This window comes from Rhinoderma darwinii, chromosome 1 (assembly GCF_050947455.1).
Source record: "Rhinoderma darwinii isolate aRhiDar2 chromosome 1, aRhiDar2.hap1, whole genome shotgun sequence".
Taxonomy (NCBI): Eukaryota; Metazoa; Chordata; class Amphibia; order Anura; family Rhinodermatidae; genus Rhinoderma; species Rhinoderma darwinii.
In genome coordinates, this window is record NC_134687.1 from 243,165,947 (window position 1) to 243,188,147 (window position 22,201).

General features: G+C 42.5%; 1 protein-coding gene across 1 annotated transcript in view; it reads right to left on the minus strand.

The window, feature by feature from the left end:
• ANKLE1 (ankyrin repeat and LEM domain containing 1) overlaps positions 1-21,802 on the minus strand; it is a 93,083-nt gene extending 71,281 nt beyond the window's left edge. The window contains exons 1-2 of the mRNA XM_075863175.1: positions 21,195-21,802; positions 16,469-16,621 (exon numbers count right to left, since the gene is read on the minus strand). Of these exons, the coding sequence (XP_075719290.1) occupies positions 16,469-16,621; positions 21,195-21,247 (206 nt within the window). The 5' untranslated portion in view covers positions 21,248-21,802. The remainder of the gene's footprint in view (positions 1-16,468; positions 16,622-21,194) is intronic.
• Positions 21,803-22,201: the final 399 nt, after the last annotated feature.

Consider the following 22,201-nt stretch of genomic DNA (forward strand, 5'->3'; position numbering starts at 1 on the left):
CAGTTAATAGGGCTATTTACAATTATTTTTTCATGGTGCGTTTGTCCGTTGCGAGAAACTCACAGCTTTCAAATAAGCTCTGGATCGCAGCTCTAGCTACGATCCAGCCTGAGTTACAAACGTTAGTAGCAAGGACGCATCAGGTACCTTAGGAGGGAAAGGGTTTAGAAAAAACACTACAATTACTGTAGTTAAGCAAAAGTTGTATAAGATGGGATAGTTTGCAGAAGGATCAAAGAAAAAAAAAAAGTAATGCAAGTATGTGGCCATGGCTTTGTACCAATGGCACACACAGTAAGGGCTTGTTCACATCTGCATTGGCGGCTCCATTAGGGGCCTCTGAATGCAGATGTGAACAAGGCCCTAAAAAAATACACATCATACAATTCAAGCGAATCAATGCTTGTATAGTAGACACAATGGGGTGACATGATACACATATATAGAGTTGGATATTTCTATAGCAGGTTTACACGACAAACGTATTTATTAAAAGGAGTTTTGGGGGACTTCCGGGAGCCAGCGCTTTTAGCCGACTGCGTTTTACTTGGGCTCCTGCACCCAGCCGCTAACACCGTAGGCTGTAGCCAGTGGGACATTGCGTACACGCTTCGCAGATATCAGAGTCGGCTCTTATTTCATCCCCGAAAGAAACATCTGCTGCAAAACAGGCTGGACCGGAACATCCAGGCTTACGAGGGCAGCCATCTTTTCTATTCAGGCGGTGACACCCTGTGGGAGAGTGGAGGCCGCAAGAAGTAACAGCGACGGTATAGAAGCGCGCGCTGTGCCCATTTGAATGTTATTTAGCAGTCTTTGCACAATATAACCATTAAAGGGTAACGAAACGTTCAAACAACTTCTGACTTGTCATAAGTTTTGATTGGTGGGGGTCCAAGCGCTGAGACCCCCACCAATCGATAAACCGAAGCAGGCAGAATCGCTCATGTGAGCGCACAGCCGCTTAGCTTCTGTTCGGCTTTTTCCGGAAAGCCGATGTAGCGGAGTACGGGCTCATAGACTTTCCATTGAGTCCGTACACCGGTATTCACCAGAAATTCATGTAGTGAACTTAAACGAAGCGACTGCCGCTTCGCTTTAGCGAGTGGTGGGGGTCTCCGCGCTTTGACCCCCACCAATCAAAACTTCTGACATGTCACTATGGCATGTCAGAAGTTTATTGAAATCTGCCACCATTAATGTGGATAATTCAGTTACCATTGCCTGCTATATATATGGTCTCAGTGGATCACAGCATTATTCATCTATCTGCTGGTGCTATTCGGATTATGGACAACGTTTTGAGCGCTTTACATTGTATTGATAAGAACTTTTCGCAGATCTAGATTAATGCGCTTATTTTTTACCTCATATTTCAAGAGACTTCTCCCGATTTGTTTTGCTCACTTTGACAGTTTGGAGTAAAGACGCATAGTCTCCATGCGTCATTTTTCTACTGTTCTCATGTGAAAGCTCGCCAAAAGTGTTTTTTCTCCTTTTTGAAACATTTCTTAAATTTGATTGCTCTGGAACAATTGCAAATACACTGTGCCACTAGGTGGGGCTGTGGCCTCTCTTTAGTAGTTCTATCTGCATTGCAATTACTATGCGATCACACAGACGATTAGTGACCTTTCACTACTTTACAGAAGGATCTTACAGCATCGTTTTATATATATTGGCCTTCTGCTTCGATCATGGATCGTTAAATGGATACGGCGGGTTCTACAGCGAAGAGTAAAGGAGCGACAAAAAAGAAAAAAGAAAAACAACTGGCTCCATCCTTTCCAGGGGCCATAAAAAAAACAAAAACTGTTCGGTTACAGATTCACCTACTACTAAACAAGCAATTTCTGCTATTCTTATGCCAGCTATTGATGCACGGTTGGTGGCTTTACAATCTTCCTTGGATACAATGGTCTCAAGTAGTTGATCATTGAGAGATCAGATGTCGAGCAATGAGTTTGACTTAGAAGAGACCAGTCTCTCTCATGGCACACATATTGAGAAAGCTGAGGCTACTCTTAAAATACTACAAGAGAAAATAGATTTTAAAAAGCATAGCCCCAAAAATAATCTCAGGATCAACGGAGTGCCGAATTAGTCAAGCCTGCTGAGTCACTATGTTTCACGGCAGAGTGGATGCCAATAGCACTCCATCTTCCGCCAGATTTTCTGCCATTTGCGGTTGAGGGGGCTCACCAAATTGGGGTAGCACCATGAGATCCTCCTGCTAAACCCAGGCCTGTGATATTCAAGCTGTTGAACTATAAAGACAAAGTTTGACTTTTGGATGCATACTGAGAACATCAGCCATTACAAAACAATTGACATGCTCTACTTATGTGTCAAGATTTTTCTGCTGCTGTAGTTGCCAAGAGAGGTACTTTTCAACTAGCGTGCAAACTCCTTTATAACCGCCAAATCAGATTCAATCCTGCAGAGCTGCGCTTTACCCTGAACAGACAGACAGTCTCAACTTTTTGGTGACCTGGATGCTGCCATGATGTTGCTTAACCCCTTAGTGTCTAAGCCTGTTTTGGCCTTGTGGACAAAGCCGATTTTTGCAAATCTGACATGTGTTACTTTATGTGGTAATAACTCCAGAATGCTTTTGCCTATCCAAGCGATTCTGAGATTGTTTTCTCGTGACATGTTGTACTTTATGATACTGAAAACATTTGGTCGTTAAATTCAATAGTTATTTGTAAAAAAAAACACCAAAATTTAGAGAAAATGTGCAAAAATCTGCATTTTTCTAAATTGTAACGTATCTGCTTGTAAAACAGATGGTAATACCACACAAAATATTTACTAGTTAACATTCCCCATATGTCTACTTTATGTTTGCATCATTTTTTTAACATCCTTTTATTTTTCTAGGACGTTACAAGGCTTAGAACTTTAGCAGCAATTTCAAGAAAATTTCAAAAGGCTATTTTTTCAGGGACCAGTTCAGTTCTGAAGTGGCTTTGAGGGCCTTATATATTAGAAAGTCCCCATAAATCACCCCATTTTAAAAACTGCACCCCTCAAAGTATTCAAAACAGCATTCAGAAATTATTTTAACCCTTTAGGCATTTCACAGGAAATAAAACAAAGTATAGGTGAAATTTACAAATTTCTATTTTTTTTTTTTTACGAAATTCATTTGTAATACAGTTTTTTCTGTAACACAGAAGGTTTTACGAGAGAAACGCAACTCAATATTTATTGCCCAGATTCTGCAGATTTTAGAAATATCCCACATGTGGCCCTAGTGCGGTAATGGACTGAAACACCGGCCTCAGAAGCAAAGGAGCACCTGGTGGATTTTGGGGCCTCTATTTTATTAGAATATATTTTAGGAACCATGTCAGGTTTGAAGAGGTCTTGTGGTGCCAAAATAGAGGAAAGCCCCCAAAAGTGACCCCATTTTGGAAACTACACCCCTCAAGGAATTTTTCAAGAGGTATAGTTAGCATTTTTAGCCCACAGGTTTTTTGCTAAATTTATTGGAACGTGTCTGTGAAAATGAAAACCTACTTTTTTTCTGAAAAAACATACGATATTTTAGTTTTTACAAGGAATAAAAGGAGAAAAAATAAATCACCCCAACATTTGTAAAGCAATGTCTCCCGATTACGGCAATACCCCATATGTGGTAATAAAGTGCTGTTTGGACCAACGGCAGGGCTCAGAAGGGAACGAGAGCCATTTGGATTTTGGAGCGCAGATTTTGCTGGAATGGTTTTCGGTGCCATGTCGTGTTTGCAACGCCCTGGAGGGACCATAACAGTGGAAACTCCCCAAAAGTGACCCCATTTTGGAAACTACACCCCTCAAGAAATTTTTCTAGGGGTATAGTTAGCATTTTGACCCTACAGGTTTTTTGCTGAATTTATGGGAATTATGTCGTGAAATTGAAAATCAAAATTTTTTTCTAATAAAATGTCGTTTTAGCTCAGATTTTTTCATTTTTACAATAGATAAAGGAGAAAAAACACCCCAATATTTGTAAAGCAAACTCTTCTGAGCACAGCAATACCTCATATGTGGTAATAAACTGCTGTTTGGACACATGGCGGAAGTTAGAAAGGACGGAGCACCATTTGACTTTTGGAGCTCAAGTTTTGCTGGAATGGTTTGTGGCCCCATGTCACATTTGCAAAGCCACTGAGGGGCCAAAATAGTGCAAATATGGCAAAAGTGACCCCATTTGGGAAACTATACCCCTCGTGGAATTTATCTAGCAGTATAGTGAGCATTTTGACCCCACAGTTTTTTTTACTGAATTATTGGGATTATGCAGTGAAAATGAAAATCTACATTCTTTTCACTAAAATGTTGAGTTTTTTTCATTTTCACAAGGAATAAAAAGGAGAAAAAGCGCCCCAACAATTGTAAAGCAATTTCTCCCGAGTACGGCAATACCCCATATGTGGTCATAAACTGCTGCTTGTATACACCGCAGGGCTTAGAAGGCCAGGAGTGCTACTTGGAATGTAGATTTTGGTTGATTGTTTTTTGGGCGCCATGTCGCATTTGCAGAGCCCCCGAGGTACCCGTACAGTAGAAACCCCTGAGAAGGGACTCCATTTTGGAAACTTTACCCTTCAGGGTAATCATCTAGGGGTGTACTGAGCATTTTGATCCCACTAGTGTTTCATAGATTGTATTAGAATGAGGCAGTGAAAATGAAAAATTATTTTTTTTCCCAAAAATATGTCGTTTTGCACCCAATTTTTTTTTCCACAAGGGGTAATAGGAGAAAAAAAACAACAAAAAAAAAACACATAATTTGTTACCCAATTTCTCCCGAGTATGGCAATACCCCATGTGTGGCCCAAAACTGCTGTTTGGACACATGGCAGAGCTCAGATTTTGCTGGGCGCCATGTCGCATTTGCAGAGCTCCCTTAGGTACCAGAGTAGAGTGTAAAACCATGAGAAGTGACCCCATTCTGTAAACTACACCCCTCAAGGCATTTATCATTTGCCTGGACATATGACAGGGCTTAGGAGTGAAAGGCCCATGTGAGACCTATTTTGGTGATTTTCACAGCATTAGCCCACAATGGCAGGGCTCTGGGGTCAAATAGTAAAAACAAACACCCAAGTAGTGACCCCCATTTTGGAAACTGCACCCCTGAAGGAATTTTATTAAGGGGTGTAGTGAGCATTTTGACCACACAGAGTTTTTTCTATTAGAAATGAACGCTCAGTGGATGGTGCAAAGTGAAAATTGCACATTTCCACAGGTTTTAGTGCACAATATTTTGTGCCACTGAAGAAAAATACCTCAAACTGTTAAGCGGGTTCTCCCGGGTATGGCGATGCCATATATGTGGACGTAAACTGCTGCATAGGCACGCTGCAGGGCTCAGAAGGGAGGGAGCGCCATTTGGCTTTTGGAGCGCAGATTTTGCTTAGTGGTAATTTTTTGGGGGGTTTTGCTGGTATTTCAGTTTATGATGTGGGGGCATATGTAAGCTGTGCGGAGTACATTAGGGGCATAATAAGAGGGTATAATAATTGGGTAAATAAATAATTATCCACAGATGTGTGGCCGGTGTCGCACTGATAAATGGTGCCAGATCTTATCCGCTTTTGGACACTGCACATTTTGCGTCGCCATATTCTGGGAACCAGAACTTCTTTATGTCTTCTCCACCGGAGCTGCGTGAGGGCTTATTTGTTGCGGGACAATCTGTAGATTTCATTAGTACCATTTTGGGGTACATGCGATTTTTTGATCACTTTGTATTTAATTTTTTTGGCAAGCAAAGGTGACCAAAAACCTGCAATTCTGATGTTTTTTTATAAAAAAAAATTTACGCCGTTCGCCATGTGCCATGAATGACAATTTGACTTTATTCTGCGGGTCAGTACGATTACGGCGATACCAGATGTATATAGTTTCTCTTATGCTTTGCAGCGTCTGCACAATGAAATCACTTTTGTTTCAAATAATTTATTTTTTGTGTCACCATATTCTGAGCCATAACTTTTTTATTTTTCCGTCAAAATAGCTGCGGGAGGGCTTGTTTTTTTGCGGGACGGGCTGCAGTTTTTAATAGTATAATTTTGGGGTACATGCAACTTTTAGATCCCTTTTTTTATTCTGTTTTGCGAGGGGTTGTGTCTAACAAACAGCGATTCTGGAATAGTTCTTTTATTTAATTTTTTTACGGTGTTCACCATACGGGTAAAATAGCGTGATATGTTTATAGTTTGGGTCGTTACGGACGCGGGGATACCACGTGTACTTTTTTTTATGTTTTTTCCTATCATAAAAGACTTATTATAGGGAAAAAGGCTGTTATAGTGTTTTTTAACATGAAACTTATTTTGTTTTACTTTTTTATTAACTTGTTTTGTGTCCCACTAGGGAACTTGAAGACATGAAGCCCGGATCGCTATTCTAATACACTGCACTACCTACATAGTGCAGTGTATTAGAGCAGTCAGCTTTTCACTGACAGCAAGCCTATTAGGCTTCGCCTCCCGGCGGGGACTAATAGGCTTCCGTACTAGGAAGCAATTGTTAGGCTACGGTTGCCATAGCAACCATCGGAACACCCGCGGGTGTCGATGGTTGCCATTAGCAACCATAGGGTGCGATCTAATCGCTTAGATGCAGCGATAGCTGAATCTAAGGGGTTAATCGGCCGGATCGGAGCCTAGCTCCGGTCCTGGCAGTTAGAGCACGATGTCAGCTGTGACAAACAGCTGACACCCGCGCCCGTGGCAACCATCGTGGTTGCAGACAGGCTACAAGACACTTCGATGCATCGATCGCGTTGATCAATGCATCGAAGGAGTTAATCGGCCGGATCGGAGCCTAGCTCCGGTCCTGGCCGCTGCAGAGGGGTGTCGGACAGCTGATACCAGCGGTGATAGCGCTGGCTCAGCTTCTGAGCCAGCGCCATCATATACACACACGTCATGGAGCTGTGATTGGTCAGTCAAAGCAGACTGACCAATCACAGCGATCGCCGACAGGAGACCGCTGTGTATGGTCCCCTGCCGCCTTACTGTGCCGGTCAACTGTCAAACAGTTGACGGCACAGTTCTGTCACCTTGTCCTTTGACAGGGTGACAGGTTTTTAGCCAGGACGCACCGGTACGTCCCTGTGCCTTAAAGCCGTTCAATGCAGGACGTACCGGTGCATCCTGGTGCGTTAAGGGGTTAACCATTCTAGCCACACGTCTTCATCAAGATCCTCTATGACGTCTTCTCCTACTTGATCTGTGTTAAAGAGGCTCTTTAACCCCTTAACGCTCCATGACCTAATAGTAGGTCATGGAGTAAACACGCCGCCGTTCGTGCGTTCATGAGCTATGACAGCTGCTGTTTCAGACAGCAGACTATCACAGCTCAATGTGCAGGGACCGATCGCGGAGGTCCCCCGCCGATTAACCCTTTAGAAGCCGCGTTCATTAGCGACCGCGGCTTCTTAAGGGTTAAGCCACAATCGACGGCCCGACCCACGATAGCAGGCCGCGATGGCTACTATGGCAACCAGAATCCTAACAATGGACTCCGGCTACGCCATTGACGGAAGCCTAGTGGGTCCAGACGAAGTCAGGACCCATTATGCTTGCTGTCAGTGAGTAGCTGACAGCTCTGACACACTGCACTACGCATGTAGTGCAGTGTATTAGAATAGCGATCAGGGCCTCCTGCCCTCATGTCCCCTAGTGGGACAAAGTAATAAAGTAAAAAAAAAAAAAGTTCAAAAAAGGTATACAAATAAGAAAATAAAAGTTTTAAAAGCGATAAAAGTAAAAATCCCCCTTTTCCCTTATCAGTCCTTTATTATTAATAAAAATATATAAACAAACAAATAAACTATACATAATTGGTATCGCCGCATCCGTAACGGCCTGAACTACAAAATTATTTCGTTATTTATCCCGCGCGGTGAACGCCGTAAAAGAAAATAATAATAATAAACCGTACCAGAATCACAATTGTTTGGTCACTTCACCTCCCAAAAAATTGAATAAAAAGAGATCAAAAAGTCGCATGTACCTAAAAATGGTACTGATCGAAACTACAGTTCGTTACGCAAAAAATAAGTCCTCGCACGGCTTTATTGATGGAAAAACAAAAAAGTTCTGGCTCTTAGAATATGGTAACACAAAAAGTGAATGATTTTTTACAAAACGTATTTTATTGTGCAAACGCCATACGACATAAAAAAAAACTATAAACATCTGGTATCGCCATAATCGTATCGCCCCGCAGAATAAAGTGAATATGTAATTTATAGTGCACGGTGCACGCTGTAAAACAAATAGAATAAAAATACAATAGTAGAATTACTGTTTTTTAGTCACCACGCCACCTAAAAATAGAATAAAAACTGATCAAAAAGTCACATGCACCCCAAGAAAACTACAATGAATTCCTCAGGGTGTCTAGTTTCCAAAATGGGGTCACTTTTGGGGGGGTTTTTCACTGTTTTGGCACAAGACCTCTTCAAACCGGACATGGTGCCTATCAAAAAGGAGGAGACCTCAAAATCCACTAGGTGCGCCTTTGCTTCAGAGGCCGGTGCTTCAGTCCATTATCACACTAGGGCCACATGTAGGACATTTCTCAAAACTGCAGAATCTGGGCAATAAGTATTGAGTTGCGTTTCTCTGGTAAAACCTTTTGGGTTATAAAAATGGTATAAAAAGGATTTTCTGACAAAAAAAAAAATAAAATTTACATTTCACCTCTACTTTGCTCTAAATTCCCGTGAAACACCTAAAGGGTTCATAAACTTTCTAAATGCTGTTGTGAATACTTTGAGGGGTCTAGTTTCTAAAATGGGGTGTTTGATAGGGGTTTCTAATATATGGGCCCCTCAAAGCAACTTCAGAACTGAAATGGAACCTAAAAAAATAAAATAAATTAGGCAATACTTCGCTTCTTACATTATACTGATAATGAGCCGTGCCCACCTCGAGATGACCCCAGTTTTGACCGTTTGTATAAATGAAGTCCCCTATTAGACCGTTTCAGTGCCCGGTTTTCACAAGCATTCACCCCCGAGAAGTGTATTTCTACTGAGGAGTCCTTGGTAGATTTTAAAGGGAGGGTTCAATTCCGCCAGTACCTGCTGGGTAAGAGGGCAAGGTATGGCGTGAAGATGTATAAGCTGTGAGAGAGTGCATCAGGGTATACCTACAAATTTAGGATATATAAAGGGAAGGACACCAGTATTCAACCCCCATAATGCGCCCCATAATTACTGGGAGTTAATGCAAAAATTGTGTGGGATTTGGTGCACCCACTGCTGGACCAGGGTTACCACCTCTACCTTGATAATTTTTATACCAGCGTCCCACTCTTCAACTGCCTCGCTTCCAGAAGTCCTGCGGCATGCGGCACTGCTAGAAGAAACCTGAGAGGCCTCCCTAAGACTCTGCAGGGCAAACAAGAAGGGGGGGCACCCAGTACTTCTGGAAGCGAGGCCACACGCATCGTACCAGGGCAAAACTTTCCAGGTGAAGTTCCCCAAACTGGCAAGAAGGGAAAAAGTCAAAAGAGGTGCAAAGTCTGCTATAAGAGGGGGATAAGGGAGGACACAATATACCAATGTGACACGTGTCCCGAAAAACCAGAGCTCTGTATGAAAGAGTGTTTTAAAATTTATCATACATCCCTTGGTTTATCATTTACCCCAATTTTATTTACCCTGATGTACTCCGCACAGCTTATCCCCCCTCATCTTTCCCTTCTGAGCCCTGCTGTGTGCCCAGGCAGCTGTTAACAGCCACATTGAGGGTATTGCCATACCCGGGAGAACCCACATTACAGTTTATTGGTTGTAGGTCTCCGGTCAAAATGATCACTACACCTCTAGATGAATGCCTTAAGGGTGTAGTTTTTAAAACGGGGTCACTTCTTGCGGGTTTCAACTGTACTGGTACCTCAGGGGCTTCTGCATACATGACTTCGCACTAGAAAATCCCCAGTAGGCCAAATGGTGGTCCTTTCCTTCTGAGCCCTCCCATGGGCCCAAACGGCAGTTTATCACCACAAATGGGGTATTGCCGCACTCAGGACAAATTGGGCAACAAAATGTAGTATTTTATTTCTTGTGAAAATAAGATTTTTTTTTAGCTAAAATTACATATTGGAAAAAATATTTTTTTTAATTCCAAGCCCAATTCAAATAAGTTCTGTGAAGAAACTATGGGGTCTAAATGGTCACATTACCCATAAATTAATTCCTTGAGGGGTGTAGTTTCCAAAATGGGGTCACTTCTGGTGGGTTTCCTTTGCTTTGATACATCTAGGGCTCTGCAAATGCGACATGGCACCCAAAAACCAAACCAGCAAAATCTGAACTCTAAAGAACACACAGCGCTCCTTCACTTCTGAGGCCTCCCATGGGCCCAAACGGCAGTTTATTGCCACAAATGGGGTATTGCTGTACTCAGGAGAAATTGGGCAACAAAATGGGGTATTTTTTTCCCTGTGAACATAAAATTTTGATCACAAATGACATCTTATTTGAAAAAAAATGGCATTTTTTTTATTTCACAGCCCAATTCAAATAGGTGCTGTGAAAAAACTGTGCGGTCAAAATGGTAACCATAAATGAATTCCTTGAGGGGTGTAGTTTCCAAAATGGGGTCACTATTGGGGGATTCCTACTGTTTTGGCACCTCAACACCTCTTCAAACCTGGCATGCTGCCTAAAATATATTCTAATAAAAAAAGAGGCCTCAAAATGCACTAGGTGCTTCTTTGCTTCTGGGGCTTGTGTTTTAGTCCACGAGCGCACTAGAGCCACATGTGGGACATTTCTAAAAACTGCAGAATCTGGACAATACATATTTAGTAGTGTTTCTCTGGTAAAACCTTCTGTGTTACAGAAAAAAATTGAATAAAATTGAAATTCAGCAAGAAAAATGAAATTTGCAAATTTCACCTTCACTTTGCTTTAATTCCTGTGAAATGCCTGAAGGGTTAAAAAACTTTCTAAATGCTGTTTTGAATACTTTGAGGGGGTCTAGTTTTTAAAATGGGGTGTTTTATCAGGGTTTCTAATACATAGGCCCCTCAGAGATACTTCAGAAATGAACATATACCTTAAAAAAAGGCTTTTGACATTTTCTTAAAAATATGAGAAATTGCGGTTTATGTTCTAAGCTTTGTAACGTCCAAGAAAATTAAAATAAATGTTCAAAAAACGATGCCAATCTAAAGTAGACAAATCGGAAATGTGAACTAGTAACTATTTTGGGTGGTAGAACCATCTGTTTTACAAGCAGATACATTTAAATTCTGAAAAAAGCTTTTTTTTTCAAAATTTTCTCTCAATTTTGCCTTTTTTCACCAATAAACACTGAATATATCGACCAAATTTTACCACGAACATGAAGCCCAATGTGTCACGAGAAAACAATCTCAGAATCGCTTGGATAGGTTTAAGCATTCCGACGTTATTACCACATAAATTGAAATATGTCAGATTTCAAAAATGGGCTCTGAGCCTTAAGGCCCAAACTAGGCTGCGTCCTTAAGGGGTTAAGTCACCTGATAACTTTGATTATTTATGACACTTAATATCTTATGAAGCTTCTGGTCTGCTTTACCTTAACATGTTATTATAGTGGACCACATGTTCGTGGTTAACCCCTTCCCGACATTTGTCGAAAGTATACGACATGGAAAGCCAGTGCTTCCCGCAAAAGGTCATATACTTACGACAAATGTATGGCACCAGCTCAGAAGCGGAGTTGGTGCCATCATCCCTGGATGTCAGCTGTATCTGACAGCGGACATCCTGCTGTAACAGCGGGGACCGAAGTTAGCTTCGATCCCCGCTATTAAACCCTTGTATGCAGCCGTCTTATATGCAGGAGATGAGCCGGCGTCAGTGGTGGATATCAGCTGTATGTTACAGCTGACATCCACTTGTAACGGCGAGCTCCTGTCCCTGCCATTAACCCCTCAGATGCAGCGATTAGATGCAAACGCTGCATCTTTGTGGTTGCTAGCAGATCGCCAGCTGTGCCCTGCAATCGCACGGCTGCAGACTGCTATTATGACACCAGGAGACCCAACAATGGCCTCCAGATTTGCCATTACGGAAGCCAATTATGCCCCGCTCGTAGGCGAAGCCTAATCGGTCGACTGACATATCGAATACATTGCTTTAGTCCCACTAGGGGACTTGAAGGTCCAACTGTCTGACGTAGTGCAAAATGTAAAAAAAAAAAAAAAAAAAAAAAGTTATAGAAAAGAAGTTATAAAAAAAATAATAAAAGTTAAGTACATAAAACACAATCACCCCTTTTCCCTTATCTAGTCCTTTATTATTAAAAAAAATAAAACCATACATATTTGGTATCGCCACGACCGTAACATCCTACACTATAAAATTATTATGTTATTTATTCCACGCGGTGAACGGCGTAAAAAAAATAAAAAAAATATATTTTTTTTAAATGCCAGAATTTGTTTTTAGGTCACTTTGCCCTACACAAATTGCAATAAAAAGTGATCAAAAAGTCACATGTATCCAAAAACGATGCCTATAAAAACTATAGCTGGTCTCGTAAAAAACAAGCCCTCATACAGCTCGACGAAAAAATTCAAAAACTTATAGTTCTCACAACATGGCGACAGAAAAAATATTTTTACAAAAGTAATTTTATTGTGCAAAAAGTTGTAAAAAAAATTAAATAAAAAAAAAAGTGCTATAAATTAGGTATCGCCGGAATTGTACTGACCCGCAAAAGAACGTTAACATGTAATTTATAACGCATGGTGAACGCCGTATAAAAAAAAATAAAACCCCTAAAAAACTATGCCAGAATTGCTGTTTTTTGGTCACCTTGCATCTCAAAAAATAGGATAAAAGGTGATCAAAAAGTTGCATGTACCCCAAAATGGTACCAATAAGAACTACAGCTCATCCCGCAAAAAAACAGCCCTCATACCACTACGTCTATGAAAAAATAAAATTAGTTAAGGCTTCCATAAGTCAGGAAATAAAAAATATGCAGTTGTGCAGATCAGAGGGGAACAATTCGTCTGTTTCAAGAGGCGATTTGTCGGGGCCCTCAAATTAGGGAACCAGGAAGGGGGGGACCAAAACATATCTGCTAGAAGCGAGGGTACCCGTATTATACCAGGATAACACTTCCCAGCAAAATTCCCCAAACTGTGGAGTGTGGACCAAAAGGGGGATAAGAAAGGACACCATTTATCAGTGCGACACTGGCCTGTGCAGAAATGATTGCTTCACATATCTATGGATTATTTTATGGTTTACCCCATTACTATACTACCTGAATATGCCCCTGATGTACTCTGCCCTGCTTACATATGCCCCCACATTATAAAACGGAAACATCAAACAAAACTACTACCAAGCAAAATCTACACTTCAAAAGCCAAAAGGCGCTCCCACCCATCAGAGGCCAAACAGCAGTTTACTTTCACATATATGGCACCGCCATACCCGGGAGAACCCTTTTAACAATTTTTGGGGTGTGTGTCTACAGTGGCATAAGCTGGGCATGACATACTTGCCACTAAATTGGCAATTCTTGGGAAAAAAAATGTAAATTTTTACTTTGCACCATACGCAGCACATTTATTTATGGAAAAGCCCTGTGGGGTGATAATGCTCACTACACCCCTTAATAAATGCCTTGAGGGGTGTAGTTTCTAAAATGGGGTCACTTCTGGGGGGGGGGGGGGGTTCTTTTATTATTTCCCATCTGAGCCTCTGCAATTGTGAACCAATTCTGTGTAAATCGCCAAATTAGGCCTCAATTTCGCATGGTATTCTCTCACTCCTGAGCCCTGTCAAATGTCCAGGCAAAAGTTTAGGGCCCCTTGTAAGGGGATTCTAAAACCGGGAAACACAGCATAATAATTAGAGAGCGGTCTTGTTATGGTGGCACAATCTGGGCACCACATATTGGCATATCTATTGAAAAATCCCATTTTCACTCTGCAATATCGAATGCACACTAATTTATGTAAAACACCTGCAGGGTTAACATGCTCACTACACCCCTAGGTGAATACCTTGGTGTGTAGTTTCCAAGATGGGGGTCACTTTAGGGGGGGGGGTGGGGGTTTCCACTGTTTTGGTCTCACAGGGGTTTTGCAAATGCTACATAGCAACCAGAAACTGTGCTCCGAAAGCCAAATGGCACTCCTTCCCTTCTGAGCCCTGCCGTGTGCCCAAAAATGAGTTTATAACCACATATGGGGTATTCCCATACTCGGGAGAAATTGCTTAACAAATTTTGGGGATCTTTTTCTGCTTTATTTTTTGAGAAAATGAAAAAATGTTGCACTAAAGCTACGTCTAATTGTAAAAAAAAAAATAAAAAAAAAATTTATTTGTATAGGTGGTGCCAAAAGGAGAATCAGTTTTCGTATCTTAACCGCTTCCCGACCGCCCACAGTAAATTGACGTCGGCATTTGCTGGGCTCTGTGCAGCGCCGACGTGAATTCACATAAGAGGGTATAATAATTAGCTAAATAAATAATAATCCGCAGATATGTGGCCAATGTCGCACTGATAAATGGCGCCTGATCTTATCAGCTTTTGGACACTGCACAATTTCTGTCGCTATATTCTGAGAGCCAGAACTTTTTTTTATTTTTTTTTTCACCGGAGCCGTGCGAGGACTTATTTGTCCCGCAACAATCTGTAGTTTTCATTGGTACCATTTTAGGGTACATGCAACTTTTTGATCACTTTTTATTCTATATTTTTGGAGGGTTGATGACCAAGAAAATAGTGATTCTGACGTTGTTTTTTTAATAATTTTTTTTGCGCTGTTCACCGTGCGGGAAAAATATTATTGTTTTATAGTTTGGGTCGTTGTGAAGCGGTCATACCAAATATGTTCACTTTTTTTTTTTAACATTTTCATTTTTTTCCTATAATAAAAGACTCCTTATAGGAAAAAAGCATTTTTTGGTTTTTGTAACTTATAATTTGTTTTTACACTTTTATAAAACATTTTTATTACTTTATTTTTTACTTGAAGACTGGCAGCACTAATCGCTGCTATAATACATTACACTACCTAGGTAGCCTCCGGCTGGTTCTCATAGGCTGCTGTGCATGGCAGACCCGGGGACCGTTGTATGGCCTCCGGTTCTGCCTTCTAACCGACTGCAGCACCCGGAATCGGTCCCCGGGAATGTTTGTTGTAGCAACAAACTTTCCAGTTCGTTGCTACAACAAACTTTCCCTGTGATCACATGACCGGGACCTGAACCAATTAGGTCCCGGTCATGTCTCCGGGACCAGAGGCAGGGGTTAACAGCGCGATCCGGGTGTCAGCGCTACTCTGAGACACCCGTATCGCGCTTTTAACACCCACTGTATAAACGGGAGATTGTGCTGCTGACAATGATGCAAACTGGTAAGGACCAAATGATCGCATTACCCATCATGCGTCCTCATATAGTAAAGCATTGTCCCATTTAAGAGGGCCTGTTAACGAGCACCGATCGACATCTCGTCAATAGACGCTCATTATGTGCAGAAATCTCCCAACGTGAACCCACGATAAAGGGGTTGGGCCAGGAAAAAAATATTTTCTAAAAAGTGTCGTCATCCCCCAGCCATGTTTGAAAACCCCCTACATACTTTCAAACCAGTTTCCGTTTGATTTCAACCGTCACTGCTGCTCTGTTTGTTTAAATCACATGCTTCTGGTCCTGGCTGTTTCCGGTCTTGTAACCCACCATACCCATGATCCCTTGCTGCATCTGAGGAGACAGCTTACATTCACCCTTCCTCCCTCCACAGCATCTCAGCTATTTGCATACTGCCACACCCCTCTATGTTCACAGGGTCATTCCCTGCTCTAATTACAGTCACCCAGCTCCCTGCACTGTCACCCACACACGGACGATGCGGGGGTCATACCCACACACACGGACGATGCGGGGGTCATATACACGGACGATATAGCTCCATCATACCTGTATACAACCTATGTGTATTACCTCCATCATCCATGTATATAACTTCATAATGCACAGGGACGATGAGGGTCATGCACCGGGACGATGGGAGTTATATTTAGGGACGATGGCCCCATCATTCCTGTATATAACCCCCATCATCCCTGCATTTATATAATCCCTGTAATAACTGTATATACTATCATGGGGGGGGGGGCATGGAAGATGAGAGGAGACGGGCAGGCATGCTCATGAAACATCCGCCCAGCCCACTGCATGTAAATGTAGTTGATGACGCGCCGTGCCTTTCTCACCCGGAAATGCTGGCTGAGCAAAGACACGGAACGCCACAGGAAATGAAAAACTTACTCTCGGTGCGGTTCAGAACACAGTAACTCTGCCACAGGTAAACAGACATTATATTAGAAATGTACTTAAATATGTCCAATTAGGTTAAAATATAAATAAAATGGTTTCCTGGACAACCCCTTTAACTCATGACAAAGGTGAAGATCCATAACCTAAGAATACCTGACATTGGGATTTCCACCGTGCTGCAGAATCAGTGTCAAACATCTCAGGGCACACTCACTCTCCTTTCCTGAAGCAAGGTGAATGGCTGCAATGCCATTGGGAAGAACTAGATTTGAATCTGCTCCACATTTCAAGAGATTTTCAACCTCCCTGAGGAAAGACAAATGACCAGTTACACTAAAGTAGAAAATACACCATGAGCATGTTTGGAAATTCACAATGTGCATTTGCATTAAAGAGACTGTCACCACATTATAAGTGTCCTATATCCTACATACGGAGATCGGCGCTGTAATATAGATGACAGCAGTGCTTTTTATTTAGAAAAACGATCTATTTTTACCACGTTAGGAGCGATTATAGCTTTATGCTAATTAGTTTCTTAATGCCCAAGTAGGCGTGTTTTTACTTTAGACCAAGTGGGCGTTGTACAGAGGAGTGTATGACGCTGACCAATCAGCGTTATGCACTTCTCTCCATTCATTTAGTCAGCGCATAGTGACACTGCGTTGTTCACTATGTGCTGTCTTAGGTTATGTGCACACGACAACGCCAAATACGTCTGAAATTACGGAGCTGTTTTTAACATAATTTAACGCGCCGTCTTTTGACAGCGACGCGTAAAATGACAGCTTGTCTGCACAGAACATCGTAAGACCCATTGCAACCAATGGCCAGATGTTTGCCGACGTATTGGAGCCGTCTTTTCAGGTGTAATTCGAGGCGTAAAACGCCTCCAGTGCGTCTGAAAACAGGTTGTGTGCACATACCCTTATACGGACATATTAACGTTACTGAAGTGTTTAGACAGTGACTAGACAATCCTTCCAGCCAGTACGAGATGTCTATTCACAATCCCTGCACTTCGTTAATGTTTCTGTGGTACTTACAGCAGAGAAAGCGTAATCTCGCGAGATCACGCTGTAAATGACAGGTTACAGGGAGATTACGCTTTGCTCCAATTTAATGCTATGGGGAGTGATGTGAATATTAGCGTGGAGATTTTGGATCCAAAATCCAAGCTACATTAACCCCTTCCCATTGTAAACAACTTTCAGATTCTAATTTTAGTTTTTTCTGCAGGTAGACAGGGACACCTACCGTCATACATAACTACGATGCTAGGAGCCCGGCTCCCTGCACTGTGTTCGGTCCAGGTAACACAGCCGACATGCGGTACGTATATCACGGCCCAAACACGTTCGTGTAAATTAGGCCTAATAGTGCGTTTCTAGGTGCAGTTTTTGCATTTTGATACGGAAATAGGTGCGTTTCTACGATGCTGATTTTGGTGCGTTTTTTTTAAAAACTAGTCATATACAGTTCGCAAACGAAATTGCAAGATAAATTTACGTGCTGCGTCTTAAAATATGCACTGCAGGTCAATTTACGTGCAGAAAAAAAATCTGCAACGGCTAGATAAGATTTCTTGAAATCCCATTTATATTGCTGGTACTGTATTACGCTGCGGATTTGCAGGAAGAAAATACGCACAGCAAATCCGCACACAATATGCATTTAGCCTTAACGTATATTCACACACTGCAGATTTGTTGCAGAAATTTCTGCCATTGTAACATTCATTAAAAAGAACCTTTCACCAACTCATGCATGTGCAGTTCATTGCAGCATGTAATAGGCAAGGCTTCACAAACACTGTCTCACTTGAAATCATTTTTCTAACTTCCTCCGTTATTTACATATCGGTGCCGTTATATTTGGCGCCCGATAAATAAGCCCCTGAACGGTCAATGGGGCGTTTCTATCTAACTAAACGGCAAGGGGGTGTGAAGTCTTCGCTCTGACACTGTCCAATCAGTTACGGACAGTGCCAGAGCTGGTGGTTCTGCAGATAGCGCTCTCATGAACCTGTGTAATTTGCGGCGGAAAATACAACAGCAATACGTAGGAAATTCGCAGGTAAAAACCGCACCTAATCATGCGTTTTCCGGTGTGGTTATATGTTTTGTAACGTTTCTAGGCGCGTTTTTATCCTGCGGGTTGTGGTTTGATTTCCCAAAGCACTATGCAGATGCGTTTTCGTTTGCGAATTGTAAGATAAACGACAGGCTGCGGATTTTAAAATATGCACCGTAGGTCAATTTCCTTTCTTGGGTCGAGTTCCCACGGGTCAGATACGCTGCTTAAAAACTGTGCAGCGTATCCAATCTGCAACCCGCAGCAGCACCTTCCGTCTGAAAACACTGCACCACGATATGGTGCGGTTTTTCGAACGGCATTTCCATTGCAAAATGCAGGGCTGGGGTAAAGAAAAATTAAACATCCATACCCAATCCCTCTCATCTGCACGTAGTTCGGCTTCCTAAGATGACGTTACAGGCCACGTGACGCTGCAGCCTATGATTGGCTGCATCGGTCACATGGGGTGAAACGTCATCTCAGGAGGCCGGACTGCAGGAAGCGTTCTGGTTAAAGAGGCTCTGTCACCAGATTATAAATGCCCCATCTCCTACATAATCTGATTGGCGCTGTAATGTAGAGAACCGCTGTGGTTTTTATTTTGAAAAACAATCATTTTTGAGCAAGTTATGAGCTAGTTTAGATTTATGCTAATGAGTTTCTCAATGGACAACTGGGCGTGTTTTTACTTTTTAACAAATGGGTGTTGTACAGAGGAGTGTATGAGGCTGACCAATCAGTGACCAATCAGCCTCATACACTTCTCATTGTTCCAGCCCAGCATGATCCACAGCACAGTCTGATTGTGCAGTGAAAGAAGTAAACACGCCCAGTTGGTAAAAACACAATACACGCCCAGTTGGAAAGAAGAGAAAACACGCCCAGTTGTCCATTAGAAAGGCTCATTTGCATAAATATAAAATTGGTCATAACTTAGCCAAAAATTATCGTTTTAAAAAAACAAACAAAACGTTACTGTTATCTACATTGCAGCGCCGATCACATGCAATAGGAGATAGGGATTTGAGAATCCGGTGACCGAGCCGTAGGATTGATTTTTCTTTTCCCGAGTTACGATTTTTGCGGCGTACTCTATGCGATTCCGCCGCAAAAGTCGCAACACTTGGCTTTCTGTAGCGAGTTTTGCGTCCCCATTAAATTCAAAAGGGAAAACCCGCAAGAGAAACAGCATAAATTGACTTGCACAAAATTCTGTTGCGGAAATTCCGCAGCGTTAACGCTACGTAGGAACCCGGTCTAAAGGCCATTTTACACGGGCCAATGATCGGGCAAACTAGCATTTATCAGCCGATTAATGGGAAAACGCTTCGCGGCTGATCGCATCTTTTAAGCAGCACAAAATATCATCGTTGTCGGCATCACATCCGCCCGTGTAAACCGGGAGAAGTGCTGCCAACATGATGCAAATGCACGAGGACGAGCGGTCGTTCTTCCCAATACTAAACGATCAATGTTCAAGTTGCATTGCCGATCGGCACTCGTTTTAAAAGTAGTAAACGCGGACTGGGTTCACACTACGTTTTTGTTAAGTGTTGGTCTTTTTTTGTTTGGGTTAACGAACTCCCATTTTGAGACATGAGAGTTTATCTACCAAACAACATGCTAAAAATATAACAAAAACTCACAGTGTGAGCCCAGCCCTATATAACTCCATACTTTGCCTTTTTCACAAACTTTAGTTCTTTGAGGAACAGGTAAGGCTTAGCTCACATCTGCGCTGGGGTCCCGTTCCGACGGAGCTTTCCATCGGAACGGGACTCTGACTGACACAAACAGAAACCAAAAGGTTTCCATCACCATTGCTTTCAATGGTGACGGATCTGGTGCCAATGTTTTCCGCATGTCTCAGTTGTGCAAGGGTTCTGTAGTTTTGACAGAATCAACAGCGTGATTGCGTCAACACGACGGAACCCTTGCACAACTGAGACATAAGGAAACCATTGGCACCAGGTTCATAATAACAAATTTATAGTGTCAGTTATAAAAATAAAAAAAAAACGGAGGCACGAGGTATTGTGAATTTTGAACCGCCATGTACCTCACAATGTTAACCCAATGTTGTCCATTATGACTGAGGAACATGACGGGGTTAATTACTATAACGGTACGTTCACACGAGGTCATTCGGCCGCAAGTACCGGACCGAACACAGTGCAGGGAGCCGGGCTCCTAGCATCATAGTTATGTACGATGCTAGGAGTCCCTGCCTCGTTGCAGGACAACTGTCCCGTACTGTAATCATGTTTTCAGTACGGGACAGTTGTCCGGCAGAGGCAGGGACTCCTAGCATCGTACATAAGTATGATGCTAGGAGCCCGGCTCCCTGCACTGTGTTCGCTCCTGGACTTGCGGCCGAAATACGTCCGTCAATTACGGACGTAATGACCTCGTGTGAACATACCCTCAATGTGAGGCAGATGCAGGTTCAAAATTCATCACACCACGTGCCTCACATCAGAAGACGGAAGATTTTTTTTATTCTTTTTTTGTTATCGTTGGCAAAGTATCACTTTTAGTATCGAGTATCGCAATATTACACAAAGTGTCGGTATCGAAGTCCAAATTCTGGTATCGTGACAACCCGTTTGGCCTGTGAATATCAAACAACCAAAAAGCCAATATGCACAATCCCACTATGAGACATGTCCTCCTGTAAACATCTATCCCAATAGATCGAGCACACACAGGTGTAATGTGCAGCGAGAATAGAAATCCCAGTACTGTACTTGCTGAATGCAGTACCGACACAGCAGATGACGCTATATGTGGACGGAACACTCACTTGGCGTCTTCATTCTCCACCGCTTCACACAACTTTCCAGCTAAATCTTCCATTCTGCACCAGGATACGTCCGGGAGACCGTAGAACGGAGGAAATTACAAGGGCTCAAGGTGCGTGCAGAAAAGCTTCCGTGGTTGCATTACACGAGTGCGCCGCGACCACAATACTTTCCGCTTTTGCAATGCTACATTTATAGCCCGGCGGCATACAACAACGGGACACCGCGCTCTTTAGTTGCACTGTGATATATCAGGACAAGGCCATCGGTTCAAACTTCCCTCCTTTTCGCTGCTGTCTTCTCCCATTGTACACCACTGACTCCGCCCACTCCGGCCTCCAGCGCTTTTCTAGCGCCTCCTCGACCTGGCGTTGAACGCTCGCCGCATCACTGAGGCGGCACTGGGGGCAGCACCGATGGCAGCACCGATGGCTGTGGGAACATATAACTGCATAACCTCCATAAGAAACCAGACGCGGCTAGGGACATGACAAATCATCCCGCTGCCGCCCCGGTTTTCCTTGAAGCCAATAAGTGAATTCTGCTAGGTGAATTAGAGTATGCGTTTTTGTAATGTATGTGAATGGACAAAACGTGTAAATATGCATGTTCGGACTTGTCCTATATGTCGGTGCTCATGCAACAGGCAGTAGCACTGCATGGAGGGTGTATAGGGTGAGCTACCTCTGGCGCCATATGTACAGAGGGGACAAACTAAGTATTAGTTTTCTATTACCAATCGGTTAAAATATAAACAGATGCACAGCATAGTGAACTTCCTGTGTCTGATCGTCGTGGAATGAACAGGTAATACGTGTAGTGTATAATGGAATGAACGCATTCCACATAAGTAGATTCATTGATACCACTAAGGCCACGAGCATCTGCGCTGGATCGGCGGAGATTAAAAAGGGGAGTAGTGTGTAATTTTTTTTTTTTTTTTTTACCCTAACAACCACTTTATGTATTTCTCTACATGAGCACACACAACATAAAACAAATATAGTGA